Raw genomic sequence first — 23,310 nt, forward strand, 5'->3', positions numbered from 1 at the left:
GATTGGCTTCCTGGTAACCGCAGTGCGATGACGTCACAACAACTGTGACATTACAGCCCCCCCCCCCCCTGGTTGGTCAGAGGCGGCGCCCGCTGTGACTCGTCCATCTCTCGGCGATTCTGACGACTCCGCCATTTTACGATACGTTCAGTGAAACTCCGTAACTAAAAAGTGTCCCGCGATGTTCTAGGCGGCGTCTGTCGCGTGAACCCCGCCGCCGCGAGCGGCACCATCCAGTTCGCCGATTTACTCGCGAGACCCAACGTCGGCGACTGCCTCTGGACCATCACCGGCGCCGTGGGGACGGCCGTTATCCTTCGCTTCCAGACGTTCAGGTAAGTGGTGTGGAGGGGGGGGCGTTGGCGGGGATAGGTGCACACGCTCTGGTCTCCTTGTTTACCCCCACGTCACGATCCGCTTCGGGCTATTAGAGTCCGCTATGCCGATGAGAACGGACGGCCTTCGTACGACGGCGATGGAGGTTCAACGTACACGTGTGCTCATGCTAGAGGTTATTTTTGGGGGTTAGAGCGCGTAAGTACGAACGTCGGTTTCACACCTAGTAGGCTTCACTTGATACAGCAAATCTAATTTGAATTTGAATTTTTTACCTACGTGACTTTACCGAAAAAAAAACCTAAGAATACAAGTATATATGGCCACCACTTTTTTTGGTGGCGGACATCTTTGATTTCGGCGGACATCTTTTATTCCAGAGGCCATCTTTTATTTGTAATGTCACGAACGTTTTGTGGTTTTGAAGCGTTCGCGGCCGTAACGAAAGCTCTGCTCAACGTAAAAATAGGTTTTACCCTTTCTGGCAATAAAACAATTGTGTTAAGATGTTAAAAGACCAAACAGAAACCTTTTGCAAGGAATCATGTCACTGCATTAACCACGTATACTTTGTGGTGAACATGCAAACTAAAACATGCTTTGGTAGTATATGATGATGCATTGTCTTTGAAACGGATTGGTCCACAACACCAGAGACATCTTTCTTTAGAGCCTAGTCTCAAACGGCGCCAGACCAGAAGACAACGCCAAAAGGCGACCAGCGCCGGGACAATGCCACCGTTGGGGCGTATCACAGCAGCAGCTCTCTGTTGTCTGTGTGCGTGAAGTCTGCAGACAGACGCCGAGGTCGTCTACGTCTACGACGGGCCGTCCGTGGACTCGCCGCTCCTGGGGAAGTACGACCGCGATGGCGTCCCTGCTCCCATCATCTCGTCCTCCAACACCTTGTCGATTAGGGCCACGCACGACACGAGGGGAATCGTCGGCAACTTCAGTGCGTTTTACAGGGGTGAGTTTTTTTGTCTGTTTGCCGGTTTGTGTCTGTCTGTTTGTTTATACTCTTTGGTTTAATCGGTAAAGTCACGTAGGTAAAAAATTTAATTCAATTAATGAAAACAACTCAATTAAATCACGACGTTTCGGGCGCAACACAAGCGTCCTTCTTCAGGCGGGGACAACGAAGCGAAAGCGCACCGCTTAAGTGTGTCTTTACCGAAAAAACAAAAGAGTATGAATCCTTGCAGTCACGAAAGCTTCAAATCTAGAATGTCTGCCTGTTTGTTTGTCTTGCTGCGATAACGCGGTGAGCCCCTCGCTTGATGCGTTGATCGCTCCCACGCGGCGGCGAGATTCCGACGAGACTCGCGAAAGGGCTGAGGCTCCCACCGAGCTCGAGGTTTTAAAGCCTTGTGATCCTCCATTAACGTGCCAATCTCTCACAGGAACATGGCCACCTCAGGATCTTACATTAACTTGCTGGTTTTTACTGGGCAGCCCTTTGATTGGTGGGCAAAACCACCACCGTCGCAGTCGCTGCCCACCACTCACATTAACATTGGCTGCTGACATTTGGGCAACGCCCATTTCAAACCTTTATGAACAGATTACCTTTAGAAGCTAACCCCTCTTCTTGATGACTTGCGTTGCAATCGAAACGTCGTAGTTTTTTGTAATTTTTTGGTTATTTTCTTTGAACCTGTCTATGTGACTTTACCGTGAGACCCAAAGGATACAGCATCTACATATTTCACGCGATCTAACCCTCCTCCACCACCACCACCAGTGGGGTCACCGTGCAGGGACACGGTCGTCGGAAGCCAGGGATCGCTGTCGTCGTCCAACTTCTCCGCGGCCGGCGAGAGGAGCGCCCTGTGCCGATGGACCGTCCAGGTGGACCCCAGATACGAGGTCAAGCTGAGGTTCCAGCAGTTCAAGTGAGATCTCGATTGGGGAGGGGTGGGGGGGGAGTCCGCTGTTTGCGCTCCACGTTCCAGAGGCCACGGCTTCTTTTGCTTTGGTCAACGGTACACGTAGGGCGGTGTTAGAAGTTCGGCAGGCGCTACACGCAGTACACGACTACGCTATTTTATACACTACACGCAACTATACGCCACAGTACGTGTGTGTGTACCTGTGTGTGTGTGTGTACCTGTGTGTACTATATACTATACACGGCATTGCTATACACTACACTATACACGACTATGCACTTCTATACGTGCAACACTACACATGTGTAGTGTAGCACATGCTACACTACACATACTCGTACGTGCTACACTGCATACTACACGTGCTCTTACATGCTACACTACACTCTCTCGCTCTGCCACCGCCGCAGTTTGTCTTCTGACCCCGACTGCGTGGACGAGTCGCTGACCGTCTACGACGACAACGGCGACTCGCTGGGCGCGTTCTGCGGCGGCGTTCTGAGACCGCCCGGCCTGCGCTCGTCCACCAACAGACTCCACCTCGTGCTCGACTCTCTTCGAGGGCTTCAAGGTGAGGCCACGGGGAGTGGGGGGGGGGGGGGGGGGGGTCATTGGGAGGTGTCGCCCCGGGGGGGGGGGGGGATTCCGCTCTGTTCCCCTTCTCCTCTGCGAGGGAGCGGGGGTGGTGGGGTGGGACAGACAGGTTCAACTAAATAGACGACAACAACGATCACAACAACAACACTAATGATGTTAGGGAGGTTGTCGTCTGTCCCTCGGGAGGAGTGAGGCGACCTCCACAACAGCCGAGGGGCTTTGTGAAACTTGATTCGTGTCCTTCATGAGGGCAGTCGCACGTCTGTGATGGCGACCAGACACGCGTCACCCTCATCGCCCCCCAGCGTTTAACGCAGCGTCACAAATCTCACACAAATCTTACTCAGCATCACAAGTCTGACACAAATCTTACGCAGCATTAAAAACCTCACAAATCTTACTCAGCACCACAAATCTCACACAAATCTTACTCAGCATCACAAATTTTACACGAATCTTATTCAGCATCACAAATCTTACACAAATCTTACTCAGCGTCACAAATCTTACACAAATCTTACTCAGCATCACAAATCTTACACAAATCTTACGCTGAATCACAAATCTTACACAAATCTTACTCAGCAACACAAATATTCCACAAATCTTATTCAGCATCACAAATCTTACACAAATCTTACTCAGCACGACAAATCTCACACAAATCTTACTCAGCATCACAAATTTTACACGAATCTTACTCAGCATCACAAATCTTACACAAACCTTACTCAGCATCACAAATCTTACACAAATCTTACGCTGAATCACACATCTTACACAAATCTTACTCAGCAACACAAATATTACACACATCTTATGCAGCATCACAAATCTTACACAAATCTTACACAGCGACACAAATCTTACACAAATCTTACACAGCGTCACAAATCTCACACAAATCTTACGCAGTCACAAATCTTACACAAATCTTACACAAATCTTATACAGATCTTATGCAGTGTCACAAATCTTACACAAATCTTACTCAGCATCACAAATCTCACGCAAATCTTACACAGCATCACAAATCTTACACAAATCTTACTCAGAATCACAAATCTTACACAGCGTCACAAATCTTACACAAATCTTACACAATCTTATACAGATCTTATGCTGTGTCACAAATCTTACAAAAATCATACTCAGCGTCACAAATATCACACAAATCTTACTCAGAGTCACAAATCTTACGCAAATCCTATTCAGCATCGCAAATCTTACACGAATCTTAAGCAGCGTCACAAATCTTACACAAATCTCACACAAATATTATACAGATCTTATGCAGTTGTCACAAATCTTACACAAATCTTACTCAGCATCACAAATCTTACACGAATCTTACGCAGCGTCACAAATCTTACACAAATCTTACACAAATCTTATACAGATCTTATGCAGTGTCACAAATCTTACACAAATCTTACTCAGCGTCACAAATCTCACGCAAATCTTACTCAGCATCAAAAACCTCACACAAATCTTACTCAGAGTCACAAATCTTATGCAAATCTTATTCAGCATCGCAAATCTTACACGAATCTTACGCAGCGTCACAAATCTTACACAAATCTCACACAAATCTTATACAGATCTTATGCAGTTGTCACAAATCTTACACAAATCTTACTCAGCATCACAAATCTTACACGAATCTTACGCTGAATCACAAATCTTACACAAATCTTACTCAGCAACACAAATATTCCACAAATCTTATTCAGCATCACAAATCTTACACAAATCTTACTCAGCACGACAAATCTCACACAAATCTTACTCAGCATCACAAATTTTACACGAATCTTACTCAGCATCACAAATCTTACACAAATCTTACTCAGCATCACAAATCTTACACGAATCTTACGCAGCGTCACAAATCTTACACAAATCTCACACAAATCTTATACAGATCTTATGCAGTTGTCACAAATCTTACACAAATCTTACTCAGCATCACAAATCTTACACGAATCTTACGCAGCGTCACAAATCTTACACAAATCTTACACAAATCTCACACAAATCTTATACAGATCTTATGCAGTTGTCACAAATCTTACACAAATCTTACTCAGCATCACAAATCTTACACGAATCTTATGCAGTGTCACAAATCTTACACAAATCTTACTCAGCGTCACAAATCTCACGCAAATCTTACTCAGCATCAAAAACCTCACACAAATCTTACTCAGCATCAAAAACCTCACACACATCTTACTCAGCATCAAAAACTTCACACGAATCTTACGCAGCATCACAAATCTTACACAAATCTTACACAAATCTTATACAGATCTTATGCAGTGTCACAAATCTTACACAAATCTTACTCAGCGTCACAAATCTCACGCAAATCTTACTCAGTATCAAAAACCTCACGCAAATCTTACACAGCATCACAAATCTTACACAAATCTTACTCAGCGTCACAAATCTTACACAAATCTTATACAGATCTTATGCAGTGTCACAAATCTTACACAAATCTTACTCAGCGTCACAAATCTCACGCAAATATTACTCAGCATCAAAAACCTCACACAAATCTTACTCAGCATCACAAATTTTACACAAATCTTACTCAGCGTCACAAATCTCACGCAAATCTTATACAGATCTTATGCAGTGTCACAAATCTTACACAAATCTTACTCAGCATCACAAATCTTACACAAATCTTACTCAGCGTCACAAATCTTACACAAATCTTATACAGATCTTATGCAGTGTCACAAATCTTACACAAATCTTACTTAGCGTCACAAATCTCACGCAAATCTTACTCAGCATCAAAAACCTCACACAAATCTTACTCAGCATCACAAATCTTACACAAATCTTACTCAGCGTCACAAATCTCACGCAAATCTTATACAGATCTTATGCAGTGTCACAAATCTTACACAAATCTTACTCAGCATCACAAATCTTACACAAATCTTACTCAGCAACAAAAACCTCACACATGCATCTTATTATGCAGTGTCACAAATCTTACACAAATCTTACTCAGCGTCACAAATCTCACGCAAATCTTATACAGATCTTATGCAGTGTCACAAATCTTACACAAATCTTACTCAGCATCACAAATCTTACACAAATCTTACTCAGCATCAAAAACCTCACACATGCATCTTATTATGCAGTGTCACAAATCTTACACAAATCTTACTCAGCGTCACAAATCTCACGCAAATCTTATACAGATCTTATGCAGTGTCACAAATCTTACACAAATCTTACTCAGCATCACAAATCTTACACAAATCTTACTCAGCATCACAAATCTTACACAAATCTTACTCAGCGCTCCCCCCCCCTCCCACGCTTCGCACCGCTATCAAAATTTCCCCGATACTTGCACCTCGAGTTTGTTAAAGGAAGTTAACTAACTTTGCTTGTTTGTTTGTCGTTGTTGTTGTTTATTACACAGGCGACGGAGTCGTCGTGAACTTTGAAACGATTAATCCGATGAAGGTCTCGAAAAGTGAGTATGGCGCAACAGCGGCGAGTGCGCCGCACTTGAACACAAAGCCGCGTCGCTCGACACGTTTCAGCTATGAAACTAGATTCGAAGCTTTCACAATTGCAGGAATTACTATTTTGTTCTGTCGGTGAAGTGACGTCGAAAGAAATAAAATAAAATAATAATGGAATACGACGTTTCGATTGCAACACAAGCAACCATCATCAGGTACAAATAAATGAGAAAACAAACATGGAAAACTTGGAAATATAATGCGAAGAAGAATGTATCAGCTGTGTTTTATTTGTAGCACGTGAGGACGCAATGAGCTATGCTACATAGCTCTTGTTCCGATAGAGATCTAACCGTCACAAATGATAGAAGGTGAACAATGTTGCTGATATCATCATCACCATAGCGTGTACATTCATACACATAGAGGCCCATAGAGGCCCATACAGACCCATAGAGACCTACAGAGAACCATAGAGACCCATAAAGACCCATCGAGATCCATAGAGACCCATACAGATCCATACAGACCCACAAAGACCCATAGAGACCCATAGAGACCCACAGAGACCTATAGAGACCCACATAGACCTGCAGAGACCCATAGAAACCCACAGCAGCAGCAGCAGGCATCGTCAGGATAGGGATCGTACCGATGACGTGATTTCACTTCCATCTTTGCCGAATTGTTTTGATGACGTAATGACGTAATGACGCACTTCGTCAGAACGGGAGAGGGGCAAATTATAATGAAAGCGGAGGGGATCGTGACCCTCCTGTTTCAACAGACGGGTGTGCAGAGCTCAACGCGTTAAAAACACCCACCCACCCATCAACCCCACTCACTCACTCACCTTCTCACAGACCCTTCCACAAACCCCACCCACCAACCCCACTCACTAACCCCACCCACTCACATACCCACCAACTCACTCACCTACCCACTCACAAACCCACTCACTCACAAACCCACCCACCCACCCACTCACATACCCACCCACCCCACCAACCCACTCACCCACTCACATACTCACCCACCACACCCACCCACAAACATACCCACCCACCCCGCCCACCCATGCACAAACCCACTCACTCACAAACCCACCCACTCACATACCCACCCACCCCACCCACCCACTCACCCACTCAAATACTCACCCACTCACATACCCACCCATGTACCCACTCATCCACTCACCCACTCAAATACTCACCCACTCACATACCCACCCACCCCACCCAACCACCTACTCACCCACTGAAATACCCACCCACACACCCACCCATCTACCCACTCATCCACTCACACCCACTCACATACTCCACCCACCTACCAACCCCACTCACCCACCCACCCACCGCACCCCTCCTGTCGACGCGGTCTCCGCCACCCTCCCGCAAGGCTGCGGCGTCGCCAACGCGTCCGTCCTGAGCGCCTGGCCCTGGCAGGTGACCGTCACGAGGCAGACGGACCAGCTGCAGTGCCTCGGCTCCCTCCTGTCCGACTCGTGGGTGGTGACCGCGGCGAGCTGCCTGCGAGAGAGGTCAGCCCCTGGGCCTTAACACGGAGGCCCCCAGAGTTGTTGTCACCTAGCGGCCACCTCGAGTTCGGGATTTCGCGAGTTTTCCCACCATATTGGCGAGTAACTAAATACGTTCATTATTCCCTCGCTAAGTGTCCCACTTCTGAATTTTTGAGTTACTAAATACGTTCATTAAACCCTCGCTACGTGTGACACTTGTGAATTCTCGAGTTACTAAATGTGTCCATTAATCCCTCGCTACGTGTGACACTTGTGAATTCTCGAGTTACTAAATGCGTTCATTAATCCCTCGCTGAGTGTCCCACTTCTGAGTTATCGAGTTACTAAATGTGTCCATTAATCCCTCGCTACGTGTCCCACTTCTGAATTCTTGAGTTACTAAATCTGTTCATTAATTGCTCGCTACGTGTCCCACTTCTGAATTCTCGAGTTACTAAATGTGTGTCCATTAATCCCTCGCTATAAGCACGCAAGTGTTCTGGATTTCGCGAGTTTCCCATATTCGCGAGTTACTGAATACGCGCACTAATTCCCTACTCACGAGCATACATGCCAGACCACCAACCAACTTTCGCACTCGTGTACGTGTGTTTTGCATGTCTGATAGCGCGTGTGTGTGTATGTACATGTGTGTATATACGTGTGTATGTGTGTATGTGCGTGTGTGTATGTAGACGTGTCTGTATGTGTGTGTATGTATGTACGTGTGTGTCTGTGCGTGTGTGTATGTACGTGTGTGTGTGTATGTACGTGTGTGTATGTACGAGTGTGTGTGTGTATGTACGTGTGTGTATGTACGTGTGTGTATGTGTATGTACATGTGTGCGTGTACGCGCCTGCACGTCCGTTCAGCCCCGGCGACTACAGCTGGATCAGCGTCACGGTCTCCGGCCAGCGTCTGGACGCGACGGCCATCTTGGTCCACCCTAAGTTCTTTGCGGCGACCGGCGCCCACGACGTCGCCATGCTGCGGCTGGGCCGGCCGGCGACGTTGGGGCCGGTGGCGCAGGCGGTGTGCCTGCCCTCGCGACACGAGCAGAGCCCCTTGCTGGGACGCAGCTGCCAGGCGCTGGGCTTGCGGCGCAGCGACGGTGCGTAGTGTATAGTGTATAGCTAGTACGTTAGTGTACGTCATGTAGTGTATAGTGTATAGCTAGTACGTTAGTGTACAGTGTGTAGTGTATAGCTAGTACATTAGTGTACGTCATGTAGTGTGTAGTGTATAGCTAGTACGTTAGTGTACGTCATGTAGTGTGTAGTGTATATGCTAGTACGTTAGGGTACGTCATGTAGTGTGTAGTGTATAGCTAGTACGTTAGTGTACGTCATGTAGTGTGCAGTGTATAGCTAGTACGTTAGTGTACGTTATGTAGTGTATTGCTAGTACGATAGGGTACGTCACGTCGTGTATAATCGAAATCTAGCACGTTAAAATATGTTCGCGTAGTGTATAGTGTATATCTAATGTACTGGAATACGTCATTTAGTGTATGTGTGTGAAATTATCGGTGATAACATTAGCGACGATGCCGATGATGTCACGGCCAGTACACCTGTGACATTATCATCATCTACGCCTATGACATCATCATCTACGCCTCTGACATCATCATCATCATCTACGCCAGTGACATCATCATCTACGCCTGTGACATCATCATCATCATCATCTACGCCTGTGACATCATCATCTATGCCTGTGACATCATCATCATCATCTACGCCTGTGACATTATCATCATCTACGCCTATGACATCATCATCTACGCCTCTGACATCATCATCATCATCTACGCCAGTGACATCATCATCTACGCCTGTGACATGATCATCATCATCATCTACGCCTGTGACATCATCATCTATGCCTGTGACATCATCATCATCATCTACGCCTGTGACATTATCATCGTCGTCTCCCCCCCCCCAACGCCCCACCCCCCAGGATCTGTGTCGGCCCATGCCGCTGAGGGCAACGTGCGGCTGGTGAACGAGTCGCTGTGCACGCAGGCGTGGGGCAACTTCAGCCGCGGCATGAAGATGTGTGCCGCCAAGCGTCAGGGTTGGGCCAGTAGCTGTCAGGTGACCCCAACACTACACTATACAATATACTATACATTACACACTACTACACTATACACTACGCTATACAATATACTACACACTACACTACACACTATACTATAGACTACACTATACACTACACTATACACCACTATACACTACACTATACACTACTACACTATACACTACACTGCACACTACACTATACATACATACATACACACATACACATACAGACACATACATATACACAACATCAAGAACCGCCATTTTCCACTAAGTGGCGGTGACATCACCACACCGATTGTGCCAGGCCATATACACACACACACATATACACACACACAAACATACAGACACACACAAACATATAGACACACACGCACACACAAAGGGTGTCCCACCTGGGTGCTTGAAACATCATCAACGTCTAAACCACCGTCCGCCTTTCCACCTTCCCCAGCTGGGCCAGGGCGGTGGCGTCTTCTGCCTGGGCACGGACAGGAGGTGGTACCTGACGGGCATCGACAGTCGCCGTGCCGACTGCGCAAACGCCACCCAACCGGCCGCCTACGGGCGCGTGTGGAAATCCCTCGCCTGGATCGAGGGGAACCTCCCTTAATTACGACGGGGACGCGCCTCTGGCTCTGCTCCCAGCCAGATAGCCAGATAACCAGATAACCAGATAACCAGATGACCAGATATCCAGATAACCAGATAACCAGATAACCAGATAGCCAGATAACCAGATAACCAGATAACCAGATAACCAGATAGCCAGCCAGCCAGATAGCCAGATAGCCCAATAACCAGATAGCCAGATAACCAGATAGCCAGATAACCAGATAGCCAGATAACCAGATAACCAGATAACCAGATAGCCAGATAGCCAGATAACCAGATAACCAGATAACCAGATATCCAGATAACCAGATAACCAGATAACCAGATAGCCAGATAACCAGATAACCAGATAACCAGATAGCCAGCCAGCCAGATAGCCAGATAGCCCAATAACCAGATAGCCAGATAACCAGATAGCCAGATAACCAGATAACCAGATAGCCAGATAGCCAGATAACCAGATAACCAGATAGCCAGATAGCCAGATAGCCCAATAACCAGATAGCCAGATAACCAGATAGCCAGATAACCAGATAGCCAGATAACCAGATAACCAGATAGCCAGATAGCCTGATAGCCAGATAACCAGATAACCAGATAGCCAGATAACCAGATAGCCAAATAACCAGATAGCCAGATAGCCAGATAACCTGATATCCGGATATCCAGACAACATGATAACCAGATAACCAGATAGCCAGATAACCAGATAACCAGATAACCAGATAGCCAGATAGCCAGATAACCAGATAACCAGATAGCCTGATAGCCAGATAACCAGATAACCAGATAGCCAGATAACCAGATAGCCAAATAACCAGATAGCCAGATAGCCAGATAACCAGATAGCCAGATAACCAGATAACCAGATAGCCGGATAGCCAGATAGCCAGATAACCTGATATCCGGATATCCAGACAACATGATAACCAGATAACCAGATAGCCAGATAACAAGATAACCAGATAACCAGATAGCCAGATAGCCAGATAACCAGATAACCAGATAGCCTGATAGCCAGATAACCAGATAACCAGATAGCCAGATAACCAGATAGCCAAATAACCAGATAGCCAGATAGCCAGATAACCAGATAGCCAGATAACCAGATAGCCAGATAGCCAGATAACCAGATTGCCATATAGCCAGATAGCCAGATAGCCAGATAGCCAGATAACCAGATAGCCAGAGAGCCAGATAACCAGATAACCAGATAGCCAGATAGCCAGATAACCAGATAACCAGATAGCCAGATAGCCAGATAACCAGATAGCCAGATAGCCAGATAGCCAGATAACCAGATAGCCAGATAGCCAGATAACCAGATAGCCAGATAGCCAGATAGCCAGATAACAAGATAGCCAGATAACCAGATAACCAAACAACCAGATAGCCAGATAACCAGATAACCAGATAGCCAGATAGCCAGATAACCAGATAACCAGATAACCAGATAGCCAGATAACCAGATAGCCAGATAACCAGATAGCCAGATAACCAGATAACCAAATAACCAGATAGCCAGATAGCCAGCTAGCCAGATAGCTGGCTAGGCAGCCAGCCAGCCGGGCAGACAGATTGGCAGATATCCAAACAGCAAGCTAGGAAGATACCTGCCTAGCTATCTATCTAGCCAGATAGCCAGCCAACCAGCTTGGCAGCCAGCCAGCTAGATAGACAAATAGCTAGTTAACTTGATAGCCAGGCAGCTATATCTATCTAGCCAGATAGCCAGCCCACTAGCGAGCCAGCCTGTCAGTAAGCTGTCCAACCAGATGGTCAGCCAGCCAGCCAGTTCGCTATCCAACCAGATAGCCAGCCAGCCAGTTCGCTATCCAACTGGATAGCCAGCCAGATAGATAACTAGTTAACTAGCTAACCAGCTCGCTATCTAGCCAGATAGGTAACTAGCCGGCTAGCCAGCCAGCCCAGCCAGCTACCTAGCGAGATAGCCAGCCAGCTAGCGAGCGAGCCAGATATCCAGCCAATCAGCCAGATACCCAACCAGTCATCCAGCTAACCAGATAGCCTGCAAGCCAGCCAGCTACCTAGCTCGATAGCCAGCCCAGCCAGCCCAGCCAGCTACCTAGCCAGATAGCCAGCCAGCTAGCGAGCGAGCCAGATATCCAGTGTTGTATCCTAACCCTTCTTCCAAACTTGATATTTTTATATATTATCATCATTGATATATAATGAATGAAAACACTAAAGCGCAGCAAACTGCAAAACACCAGGTGTTGTAGTAATGAACGGGAGGAGGGCTAAGATGGCAGAATTGCAACCTTGCTTCAGGGATAGATAAGGCCTGATAAACGGGCATGTCACCCGTGCAAGGGCAGAGACAGTGGGAGAGTCAGCCAGACAGTTAAAGCAAAAAGCCCAACCATCTATGACCTCAGCACATGGGCAAATAATTGGGCAATGAAAGGAGCAGAGGCGCCTTTGTCTGGATCACGGCCACAGAAGGCCGGGGGGGTCATCACTGATTGTGTGTTAGGGATTTCGAGCTAATTGGAACACGTGCACACAGGGAGGAGGAATACGCCTTGTTCTGCTGCAGCTGAAAAAGCCAAGATAAGCCCAGCTCAAGGTTGTGTATACAGGAGAGGGGGCTGATTAACAACCACTGCACGTCTGAACGTGAGGGGGCCTTGTCCTGAAATTAATCACACTCCCAGAGCAGAAGGTTGGATGACCACAGTGAGACGAAAATAAGGGTGTTGCTCTCTCTCTCAAGGCTGCAGGCTCAGCTGAACAGCGAGGCTGCGGGGGGGGGGGTTACCAAAAGTTCGTGTTCGCCTAGTTAAGTCGAAAAGCTCAATTATTCTGTATTGCTATTAAAATAACGTTAAAGTCGGAGTTTAACAACAGGGTAGGCTAAAGTTATTGATACAACTCGACCCGAAGCATAACGGGATAAATCACCACCAGGTCGAAATAAAATACCTAATAAAAGAGCGATGTTAAATCCAGGGTCGGAGAGAAAGGGAGATCCCGGCCGTCTTTGTATCCCCGCAGCGCGGGATATGAGTGTGTATACGCTCGGGGAAACACCTCCACTTGAGTCAAGCACCACGATGGGAAATGACAGACCTTAGGTTACACATAGAATCATAACTGGGAAATGGTAAGGGACAAATGTTAAAACTTTTAATCATTTCTTCATGCGTCAGCGAGGGTCGGGGGGAGTGTGCCCCTCCCTCCAGGTGGTGCAACACGGACAAAGACGCCTATGAGACGATTTGTAACGTCTGTGTTTTGGTTCATGAAGAAGGCCAAACAAGGGATAAATCGCACCCAGACAGAGAGACGACCTCGAGGCAATTTGTAACACCTGATTGTTTGCTCGTGGATTTTATGGAGGGAATATGACCACGGGATATATCGTGGGTGATGCACACAAGGACACACGGACGTACGGACACACACATGAACACACCTACACACGGACAGATCCTGACACAGTAAATCAAAAGGAAACCCCGCCTTGTGGGCAGGACCCAAAGGGATTTTTCGGCATAAAAGAAAGGACTCTGAGCATTGGAAACCAGTTGGACCAGGAGAGTCAACTCATCACGAGGGCGACCAACGGGTCGACTCATGAGCGAGCTCGACCGGAAGGGTCGGCTCGACTCATCAGCCGAGTTGGACCAGGAGAGTCAACTCATCACGAGGGCGACCAACGGGTCGACTCATGAGCGAGCTCGACCGGAAGGGTCGGCTCGACTCATCAGCCGAGTTGGACCAGGAGAGTCAACTCATCACGAGGGCGACCAACGGGTCGACTCATGAGCGAGCTCGACCGGAAGGGTCGGCTCGACTCATCAGCCGAGTTCGACCAAGAGGGTCGAACTCACCAGCCGAGCTGCGACTAACGGGTCGGCTCGACTCTTCAGCTTCTGGGACTCAGCCGAGTTCAGCTGGCTCTCGGGGCTCGACTCAAGCAGCTCCCCGTCTCCTCTGCAGGCGGGCAAGACCCGCTTGACAGTTCAACCTGCCGCGTCAGAAGCCCCTGCTGGCAGCCAGGGTCGCGGTCTGGTGACGAGAGGACGACGGTGCGCTGCGAGCGAGCTGCGGGCGCCACCTACCGACCGGGTTCCGAACTACGACAGCTTATCAACAGGCATCCAACCAATTCCCCACGGCGACAGAGGAGCGACTAATACGTATGACGCGCACCGCCCCCTCACCACACGACCACCAGGCGTTGTTTGACATAAAGAACCGACTCCGAACACTGACTATTGAAGACAACTCTTACCACTCAAACCCACTCGAACCCATAAGCCATCCGTGGCTGTGAAGAAAAACTCGAGACCGAGTGATGGCCATCCGTCATTTGTAAGAGTATTATCTTTAATATTTAGTGGACTGTACTCTTAATCGCATAAATTCCCAACAGATCCATCAATACGAATTGATTCTTGGCACCTCCTTCCGCCGAGCCACTCTGTTGTCAGATAACCTGCGATGTATCTGTTGAGATTGGTGCCTTTAAGAATCATAACTGTTTTGATTGTGTTTTATCGCCGCATAATCTTTCAAGTATAATCATTCATTAACGTTAAGGTTTTCTTAGCATAGTATTTGCATGTTTTAACGACTCTCTCTCACTAACAACCATCGCGTTACGCGGGATCCATGTGCCGTTGTCAAGTGAAATCAGACAATCGTTGATGATACTGTATTGATGCCGTATTGACGTTCCGAGATTGAGAGTTCGCATACTATATCATAGTTGAGGTTGAATTAGTAATAAATTGATTAATACAGAAGTGGTTGTGTGATTCCTTCCTGAAATCTATGCATAAGATCTGCTTCTGCGTTGAGATCTGAACTTGGTGACCTTAATAAACACACTAACACATACTCAGTAAACGTTAAAGCGATAACGGGGCGAACCGGGGACCTAAATAAGCGAGAATGAGACGAACCTAGACAACGAGGCCGAGTTAATCTAAGTTAATCTTGTATACTTACACCACACCTGCATAACTGCATACGATTAATTGCCTTATTCCGATCGATAACCCACCCTCGTCACCGAGGCAGGGTCTGGTTATCATAACGACTTGCATTATCATAATTACACCCACTCGCATAATTACTACAATTACCTCTCGAATTGGCATAATTAAATGTGCGTAATTACATGGATTAAAGTATTTCCGGATAATTACACGTTTGGCCAAATTTCAATTGATTATTATTATTTTCACTGAATATTCATAACCCACATATACAACATAATAATTTCACCCACGCACGCATACAACACATCAAAATTTTCACACCCAACATATACAACATAATGGGGGCTCTTGTCCGGGATTTCTCGCAGACAGTTTGTGCATGAATTCAGGAACGAATCACTGTTGTGTTAATCAAAGTGGTGTGAACTAACGTTGCCTTGTGATTGTAAACGGGCGTAAAACAAAACAAAACGCGCTCTGAAGGGAAATACCAGAGTAGCAGAGTATAACAAAGACAGCTGGGCTGAAATTATTTGCTCGAGTTGAACTGACGCATCCTGTGATACAATTGTGTATAAGTGCTCTGAAAAGGAATGTCTAGAGTAACTTCCGCCACTTGAGATGATAGGATTAAGAATAATTTTTGAATTGGTGACGGGGTACGGGGAGCTCGTATTAAAACGTACCGACCAATCTGTTACAAAGCAGTACAGTCAGAGAGACATATGGGGAGGGAGCTGTATCGATAACACGAACACACCTCGGGGGAAACTAATTGACTGGATAAAATATAACAGAGGCGAACACGATGCAAAAGCTGCAGAGAAGGCAGGACAGGACTCATTCCTCCTCACACAGGCATACAGACAGGGATGGTGGAATAAAGGGAAATTTGGAAAGGAAACGGGAGATAAATCGTCTCTAATAAACGAGGAAAAATGTCCTCACACCATTGTAAGGGAGGAGAAATCAGGGCTCGCGACACCAGCGGAGCTCACAGACGTGGATCCACAGAATAAATGTGGAAGTAACATTAAATCACACTCATTCGAGAGAAGGGAGGGAGAGATACATATGCAAACAAAAACATGTGAGATTGACAACTTCACAGATAGAGGGAAGCAAAATGTTAAAGTAAAGTTGATAGGACGTGCTCCGCTAAGGGCAGAGGCAAAAACTGAAGGGAAATGGCAACACGAGCGACACGGCACTGGGCACGCACACAGAAAATGCACACCGCTTAATCACTCCCCACACAGAACAGATAAAAGTGACAGATTGCCTGATGATAACTTGTTTGATGATGACGCTGACGGCGACCAACTTTCGGAATACTTTTTCAACAGTAAAACCCTTAAATTGATGGACAAGGCTCTAGTCAGAATTCCCGATTTTGACCCCCACAATAAGACTATGGATATCCACACACATATCGCGACAGTGGAAGAGGAGGCAATGATTAGAGGGTTGATGAGACGGGATGAAAAAGCGAGTTTGTTGAAACGAAGCTTAAATAAAGATTCTATTCCATCGGTAAAGTCACTACCACACAAGGTTAGAAATGATTTTAAACAACTGAGCCTGGCAGTGATTCGGAAGTTTGGGGAATATTCGACACTCACTGAGGGGTTTTATGCTGTAAAATCGATGACCCAGGGCATGGACCAAGATCCACGTGACTACCTCGTACAATTTAAAAGAGCGTATTACGCAGGCGATGTGAATCAATACCACGAAGGAGATAAAATGTTCAAAATTATGTTTTTTGAATCCTTGAGCCCAGAGATTACCGAAAGGGTGAGAATGGTTGTGAATCCTTACGCCGCATAGAGAGCAAGGCGTACATGGCATGGTTATACAGAGCTAAGAATCATAATTCGGATCCAGAACACAGGGAGAGGGATAAAGAACCCAGCCTCTCAGAGAGGAATAAAAATCACCGAGCAGTCCCACAATGCAGGACGGAGCAAGGGCGCACGCACACATGGCAAAATAACCCAGAGAGAGGTTGGCACGAGAATGAGAGCGGCATAAAGCCGAACATTCAGAGGAATCGCAGGGGGGGGAGGTTCGGAACAGAACCATATCAACACCCCATCCCACGACACACGCAAGGTTCAAATTACGCACAGAGATGGCGAGATAACCACCTAGCGGGGAGGTGTTACACAGACCGCGGAGGTATGGATGCGAACATTCAGAGTAATCGTGGGATGGGAGGTCAAACACAATCGATCCAATTCCGACCAATTCCTCCACCGGCTATACCAGGAGGGAATAGAGGAATAACACAGAATGCGGTCCAAAGACTTGATGAACTACCCATAGTGAGCGCGAGCGAGCGGCCAACACGCGCCCCACCCGCCGAGGTATTAAACCCTGAGCTCAAAGGGGAATACAGGCAGAGTACAAGTGACAGGGCGGGCAGAAACGTGGACAGTACTCCCGTAAGTGACGCGCGGATCGAATACAAGGACCGGGTTGCATTGAAGCGGGATCGGACAGTACAAAAACCGACAGCAGGGACACGCCCTGAGGAGCGCAGGCATGAGCCTTTGAATGGAAATATCCAAGGGAAACCAAAATTTATGTGGATCGGAGTGCTAAAATGGAGACGAATGTCCATGACGTATCGGGAATGGTGTTGAAATCCAACACACTCGTAAAAGCAAAGAGGGCAACATTACGAGGGACAGAATTAAATCGACACACTGACTCGGCAAATGTGCATGTAATCGCAGAGGGAGCGAATGCCAGTGATGACGGAGTAGAGAAGTTGGTTGTGTGCGCGAATTCCGATTATGTGCAGCACAATTTTACACCACACACTCCCACGACGCGAGAGAGTGAGAGGGGAAATTACAAAAACGAACCGGAAAACCGTGATCGAATGATCAAAGTGATAAGTGGTAAACCAGACACTCAGAACTTGGTAAAAAGATTGCAAGGATGTAACAGGAGGGAATTAACGCAAAAATGCGTTCGAAACCGCTACATAGCGTTTCCCAGGATTTAACAAAAACAAAAAAAAATTAATATCCGTCGGAGTTATGAGGGATGAGAACCATGTAACCGGTGATATCGATGTTAAAGTTTTGTGGTATTTTTTTTTGTTTATTTCAAATGTAATCTTGTTAAGATTGTGATACATGCGCTCTTTGGAAGGAATGCGTTATGGATTAGTACCGATGTTTAACGTGGTGTTTAATTTTTGCTTATTTCAAAAGTAACCATGTTACGATTGTGATACATATGCGCGCGTCGTAAGAAATAACCGCCGAGAGTGAGGGTGGCTTATAGATTCATAACACAAAAAAGGGGCATTTACTTGGTTTGGAAATTCGCCAGTGGCCAAATCGACCCCTGATAATTTTCAAACGGGCGAATTGTTGTGTCTATTTTTTTTAATTAAGAACAATTCAAAAAAATATAATAATATTTTTAAATTTATATATATACCTTGTTTTAATTAATTAATGAAAACAACTCACTTCTCCTCACAAGAACACCAGGAATCCATGAAACATGGAGGGCGGTTAAAGTGTTGAGAGTTCAGTCACAAAGAGGTCATGGACATCCAAATGGACAAAAGATGTATGGACTAGCCTCCCAAGACATCTAGAGATACAGATAAGGGCAGAATAAATAACGGTTGAAACTTCGCGTTTTCTTAACGTTTTCCGTACCGAAAAGTAGAAACTTAACAAAGATAATTAACCAACAAACAATACTTTTATTATTATATGTTTCCTACCTATACGACCTTCCAAAAAAAAACTAAAGAGTACGAATTCCAGAAAGCTTAAGTGGAAACATAATAACGCTTAACCTTAGGACATAAAAAAAATTAACTCAGAATAAAACACCAATCTCTGGGGAACTAAACTAATGAGCATATCTCACTACGATAATGTGTAACATGTTTTCCAGGAAATGGCAGCCCTCCTGCTCACGCTCCTGCTAACGTACCTTGCCAAGCTAGCAGGGATAGAGCCAAGGCCTGATGATGCCACCCAAGAATAACCGTAGAAACTATCTTTTTAACGATATCTCCTATAACACGTAGTCAATAGAATAATTTCTCCCTCCCTTATCGTTTTACCTTCCTTTAGAATATTTTTTTCTTTGTCACATATAACCATGTTAAGTTGTGACACGTACGCGCGCGTTGTAAGGAAATAGCAGCAAAACTTGAGGACAATCGATGGTTCATGATGGAAGAAGGGTATACATTTTTTTAAAAATAACCCGTGGCCATTTGACCACTGGCCATTTTTAAAAGGGCGGAATGTTGTATCCTAACCCTTCTTCCAAACTTAATATTTTTATATATTATCATCATTGATATATAATGAATGAAAACACTAAAGCGCAGCAAACTGCAAAACACCAGGTGTTGTAGTAATGAACGGGAGGAGGGCTAAGATGGCAGAATTGCAACCTTGCTTCAGGGATAGATAAGGCCTGATAAACGGGCATGTCACCCGTGCAAGGGCAGAGACAGTGGGAGAGTCAGCCAGACAGTTAAAGCAAAAAGCCCAACCATCTATGACCTCAGCACATGGGCAAATAATTGGGCAATGAAAGGAGCAGAGGCGCCTTTGTCTGGATCACGGCCACAGAAGGCCGGGGGGGTCATCACTGATTGTGTGTTAGGGATTTCGAGCTAATTGGAACACGTGCACACAGGGAGGAGGAATACGCCTTGTTCTGCTGCAGCTGAAAAAGCCAAGATAAGCCCAGCTCAAGGTTGTGTATACAGGAGAGGGGGCTGATTAACAACCACTGCACGTCTGAACGTGAGGGGGCCTTGTCCTGAAATTAATCACACTCCCAGAGCAGAAGGTTGGATGACCACAGTGAGACGAAAATAAGGGTGTTGCTCTCTCTCTCAAGGCTGCAGGCTCAGCTGAACAGCGAGGCTGCGGGGGGGGGGGGGGTTACCAAAAGTTCGTGTTCGCCTAGTTAAGTCGAAAAGCTCAATTATTCTGTATTGCTATTAAAATAACGTTAAAGTCGGAGTTTAACAACAGGGTAGGCTAAAGTTATTGATACAACTCGACCCGAAGCATAACGGGATAAATCACCACCAGGTCGAAATAAAATACCTAATAAAAGAGCGATGTTAAATCCAGGGTCGGAGAGAAAGGGAGATCCCGGCCGTCTTTGTATCCCCGCAGCGCGGGATATGAGTGTGTATACGCTCGGGGAAACACCTCCACTTGAGTCAAGCACCACGATGGGAAATGACAGACCTTAGGTTACACATAGAATCATAACTGGGAAATGGTAAGGGACAAATGTTAAAACTTTTAATCATTTCTTCATGCGTCAGCGAGGGTCGGGGGGAGTGTGCCCCTCCCTCCAGGTGGTGCAACACGGACAAAGACGCCTATGAGACGATTTGTAACGTCTGTGTTTTGGTTCATGAAGAAGGCCAAACAAGGGATAAATCGCACCCAGACAGAGAGACGACCTCGAGGCAATTTGTAACACCTGATTGTTTGCTCGTGGATTTTATGGAGGGAATATGACCACGGGATATATCGTGGGTGATGCACACAAGGACACACGGACGTACGGACACACACATGAACACACCTACACACGGACAGATCCTGACACAGTAAATCAAAAGGAAACCCCGCCTTGTGGGCAGGACCCAAAGGGATTTTTCGGCATAAAAGAAAGGACTCTGAGCATTGGAAACCAGTTGGACCAGGAGAGTCAACTCATCACGAGGGCGACCAACGGGTCGACTCATGAGCGAGCTCGACCGGAAGGGTCGGCTCGACTCATCAGCCGAGTTGGACCAGGAGAGTCAACTCATCACGAGGGCGACCAACGGGTCGACTCATGAGCGAGCTCGACCGGAAGGGTCGGCTCGACTCATCAGCCGAGTTGGACCAGGAGAGTCAACTCATCACGAGGGCGACCAACGGGTCGACTCATGAGCGAGCTCGACCGGAAGGGTCGGCTCGACTCATCAGCCGAGTTCGACCAAGAGGGTCGAACTCACCAGCCGAGCTGCGACTAACGGGTCGGCTCGACTCTTCAGCTTCTGGGACTCAGCCGAGTACAGCTGGCTCTCGGGGCTCGACTCAAGCAGCTCCCCGTCTCCTCTGCAGGCGGGCAAGACCCGCTTGACAGTTCAACCTGCCGCGTCAGAAGCCCCTGCTGGCAGCCAGGGTCGCGGTCTGGTGACGAGAGGACGACGGTGCGCTGCGAGCGAGCTGCGGGCGCCACCTACCGACCGGGTTCTGAACTACGACAGCTTATCAACAGGCATCCAACCAATTCCCCACGGCGACAGAGGAGCGACTAATACGTATGACGCGCACCGCCCCCTCACCACACGACCACCAGGCGTTGTTTGACATAAAGAACCGACTCCGAACACTGACTATTGAAGACAACTCTTACCACTCAAACCCACTCGAACCCATAAGCCATCCGTGGCTGTGAAGAAAAACTCGAGACCGAGTGATGGCCATCCGTCATTTGTAAGAGTATTATCTTTAATATTTAGTGGACTGTACTCTTAATCGCATAAATTCCCAACAGATCCATCAATACGAATTGATTCTTGGCACCTTCTTCCGCCGAGCCACTCTGTTGTCAGATAACCTGCGATGTATCTGTTGAGATTGGTGCCTTTAAGAATCATAACTGTTTTGATTGTGTTTTATCGCCGCATAATCTTTCAAGTATAATCATTCATTAACGTTAAGGTTTTCTTAGCATAGTATTTGCATGTTTTAACGACTCTCTCTCACTAACAACCATCGCGTTACGCGGGATCCATGTGCCGTTGTCAAGTGAAATCAGACAATCGTTGATGATACTGTATTGATGCCGTATTGACGTTCCGAGATTGAGAGTTCGCATACTATATCATAGTTGAGGTTGAATTAGTAATAAATTGATTAATACAGAAGTGGTTGTGTGATTCCTTCCTGAAATCTATGCATAAGATCTGCTTCTGCGTTGAGATCTGAACTTGGTGACCTTAATAAACACACTAACACATACTCAGTAAACGTTAAAGCGATAACGGGGCGAACCGGGGACCTAAATAAGCGAGAATGAGACGAACCTAGACAACGAGGCCGAGTTAATCTAAGTTAATCTTGTATACTTACACCACACCTGCATAACTGCATACGATTAATTGCCTTATTCCGATCGATAACCCACCCTCGTCACCGAGGCAGGGTCTGGTTATCATAACGACTTGCATTATCATAATTACACCCACTCGCATAATTACTACAATTACCTCTCGAATTGGCATAATTAAATGTGCGTAATTACATGGATTAAAGTATTTCCGGATAATTACACGTTTGGCCAAATTTCAATTGATTATTATTATTTTCACTGAATATTCATAACCCACATATACAACATAATAATTTCACCCACGCACGCATACAACACATCAAAATTTTCACACCCAACATATACAACACCAGCCAATCAGTCAGATATCCAACCAATCATCCAGCTAACCAGATAGCCAGCAAGCTAGCTGGCCAAATAGCTAGTCGGATAGACAACCAGCTACATAGCGAGATAGCCAGCCAGACAGCTAGATAGTCAGATAGCTACGACCAGGCCTACAGCTACCCCGCGATCGCTGTCGCTCTTGGGAGGGGAGAATGAAAGAAGGGATGACCACGAATTAAACGTTTATTTTGTTCTTTCAGTTACCATTTTACTATAAAATATACAACTAGCTGTACTAACGCGGCTTTTGCCCGGGACTTGGATTCACC

The 23,310-nt window shown here is 46.4% G+C and overlaps 1 protein-coding gene across 1 annotated transcript in view; it reads left to right on the forward strand.

Annotated features, from left to right (window-relative positions):
• The window catches only part of LOC144739321 (uncharacterized), a 31,509-nt gene extending 9,040 nt beyond the window's left edge, over positions 1-22,469 (forward strand). Inside the window, exons 4-12 of the mRNA XM_078622282.1 lie at positions 191-335; positions 1,125-1,306; positions 2,081-2,231; positions 2,639-2,799; positions 6,280-6,333; positions 7,730-7,871; positions 8,724-8,962; positions 9,817-9,953; positions 10,399-22,469. Of these exons, the coding sequence (XP_078478408.1) occupies positions 191-335; positions 1,125-1,306; positions 2,081-2,231; positions 2,639-2,799; positions 6,280-6,333; positions 7,730-7,871; positions 8,724-8,962; positions 9,817-9,953; positions 10,399-10,557 (1,370 nt within the window). The 3' untranslated portion in view covers positions 10,558-22,469. The remainder of the gene's footprint in view (positions 1-190; positions 336-1,124; positions 1,307-2,080; positions 2,232-2,638; positions 2,800-6,279; positions 6,334-7,729; positions 7,872-8,723; positions 8,963-9,816; positions 9,954-10,398) is intronic.
• The last annotated feature ends 841 nt before the right edge of the window (positions 22,470-23,310 follow it).

The sequence above is a fragment of the Lampetra planeri genome, unplaced genomic scaffold (genome assembly GCF_965212315.1).
Source record: "Lampetra planeri unplaced genomic scaffold, kcLamPlan1.2.h2 scaffold_143, whole genome shotgun sequence".
NCBI lineage: Eukaryota > Metazoa > Chordata > Hyperoartia > Petromyzontiformes > Petromyzontidae > Lampetra > Lampetra planeri.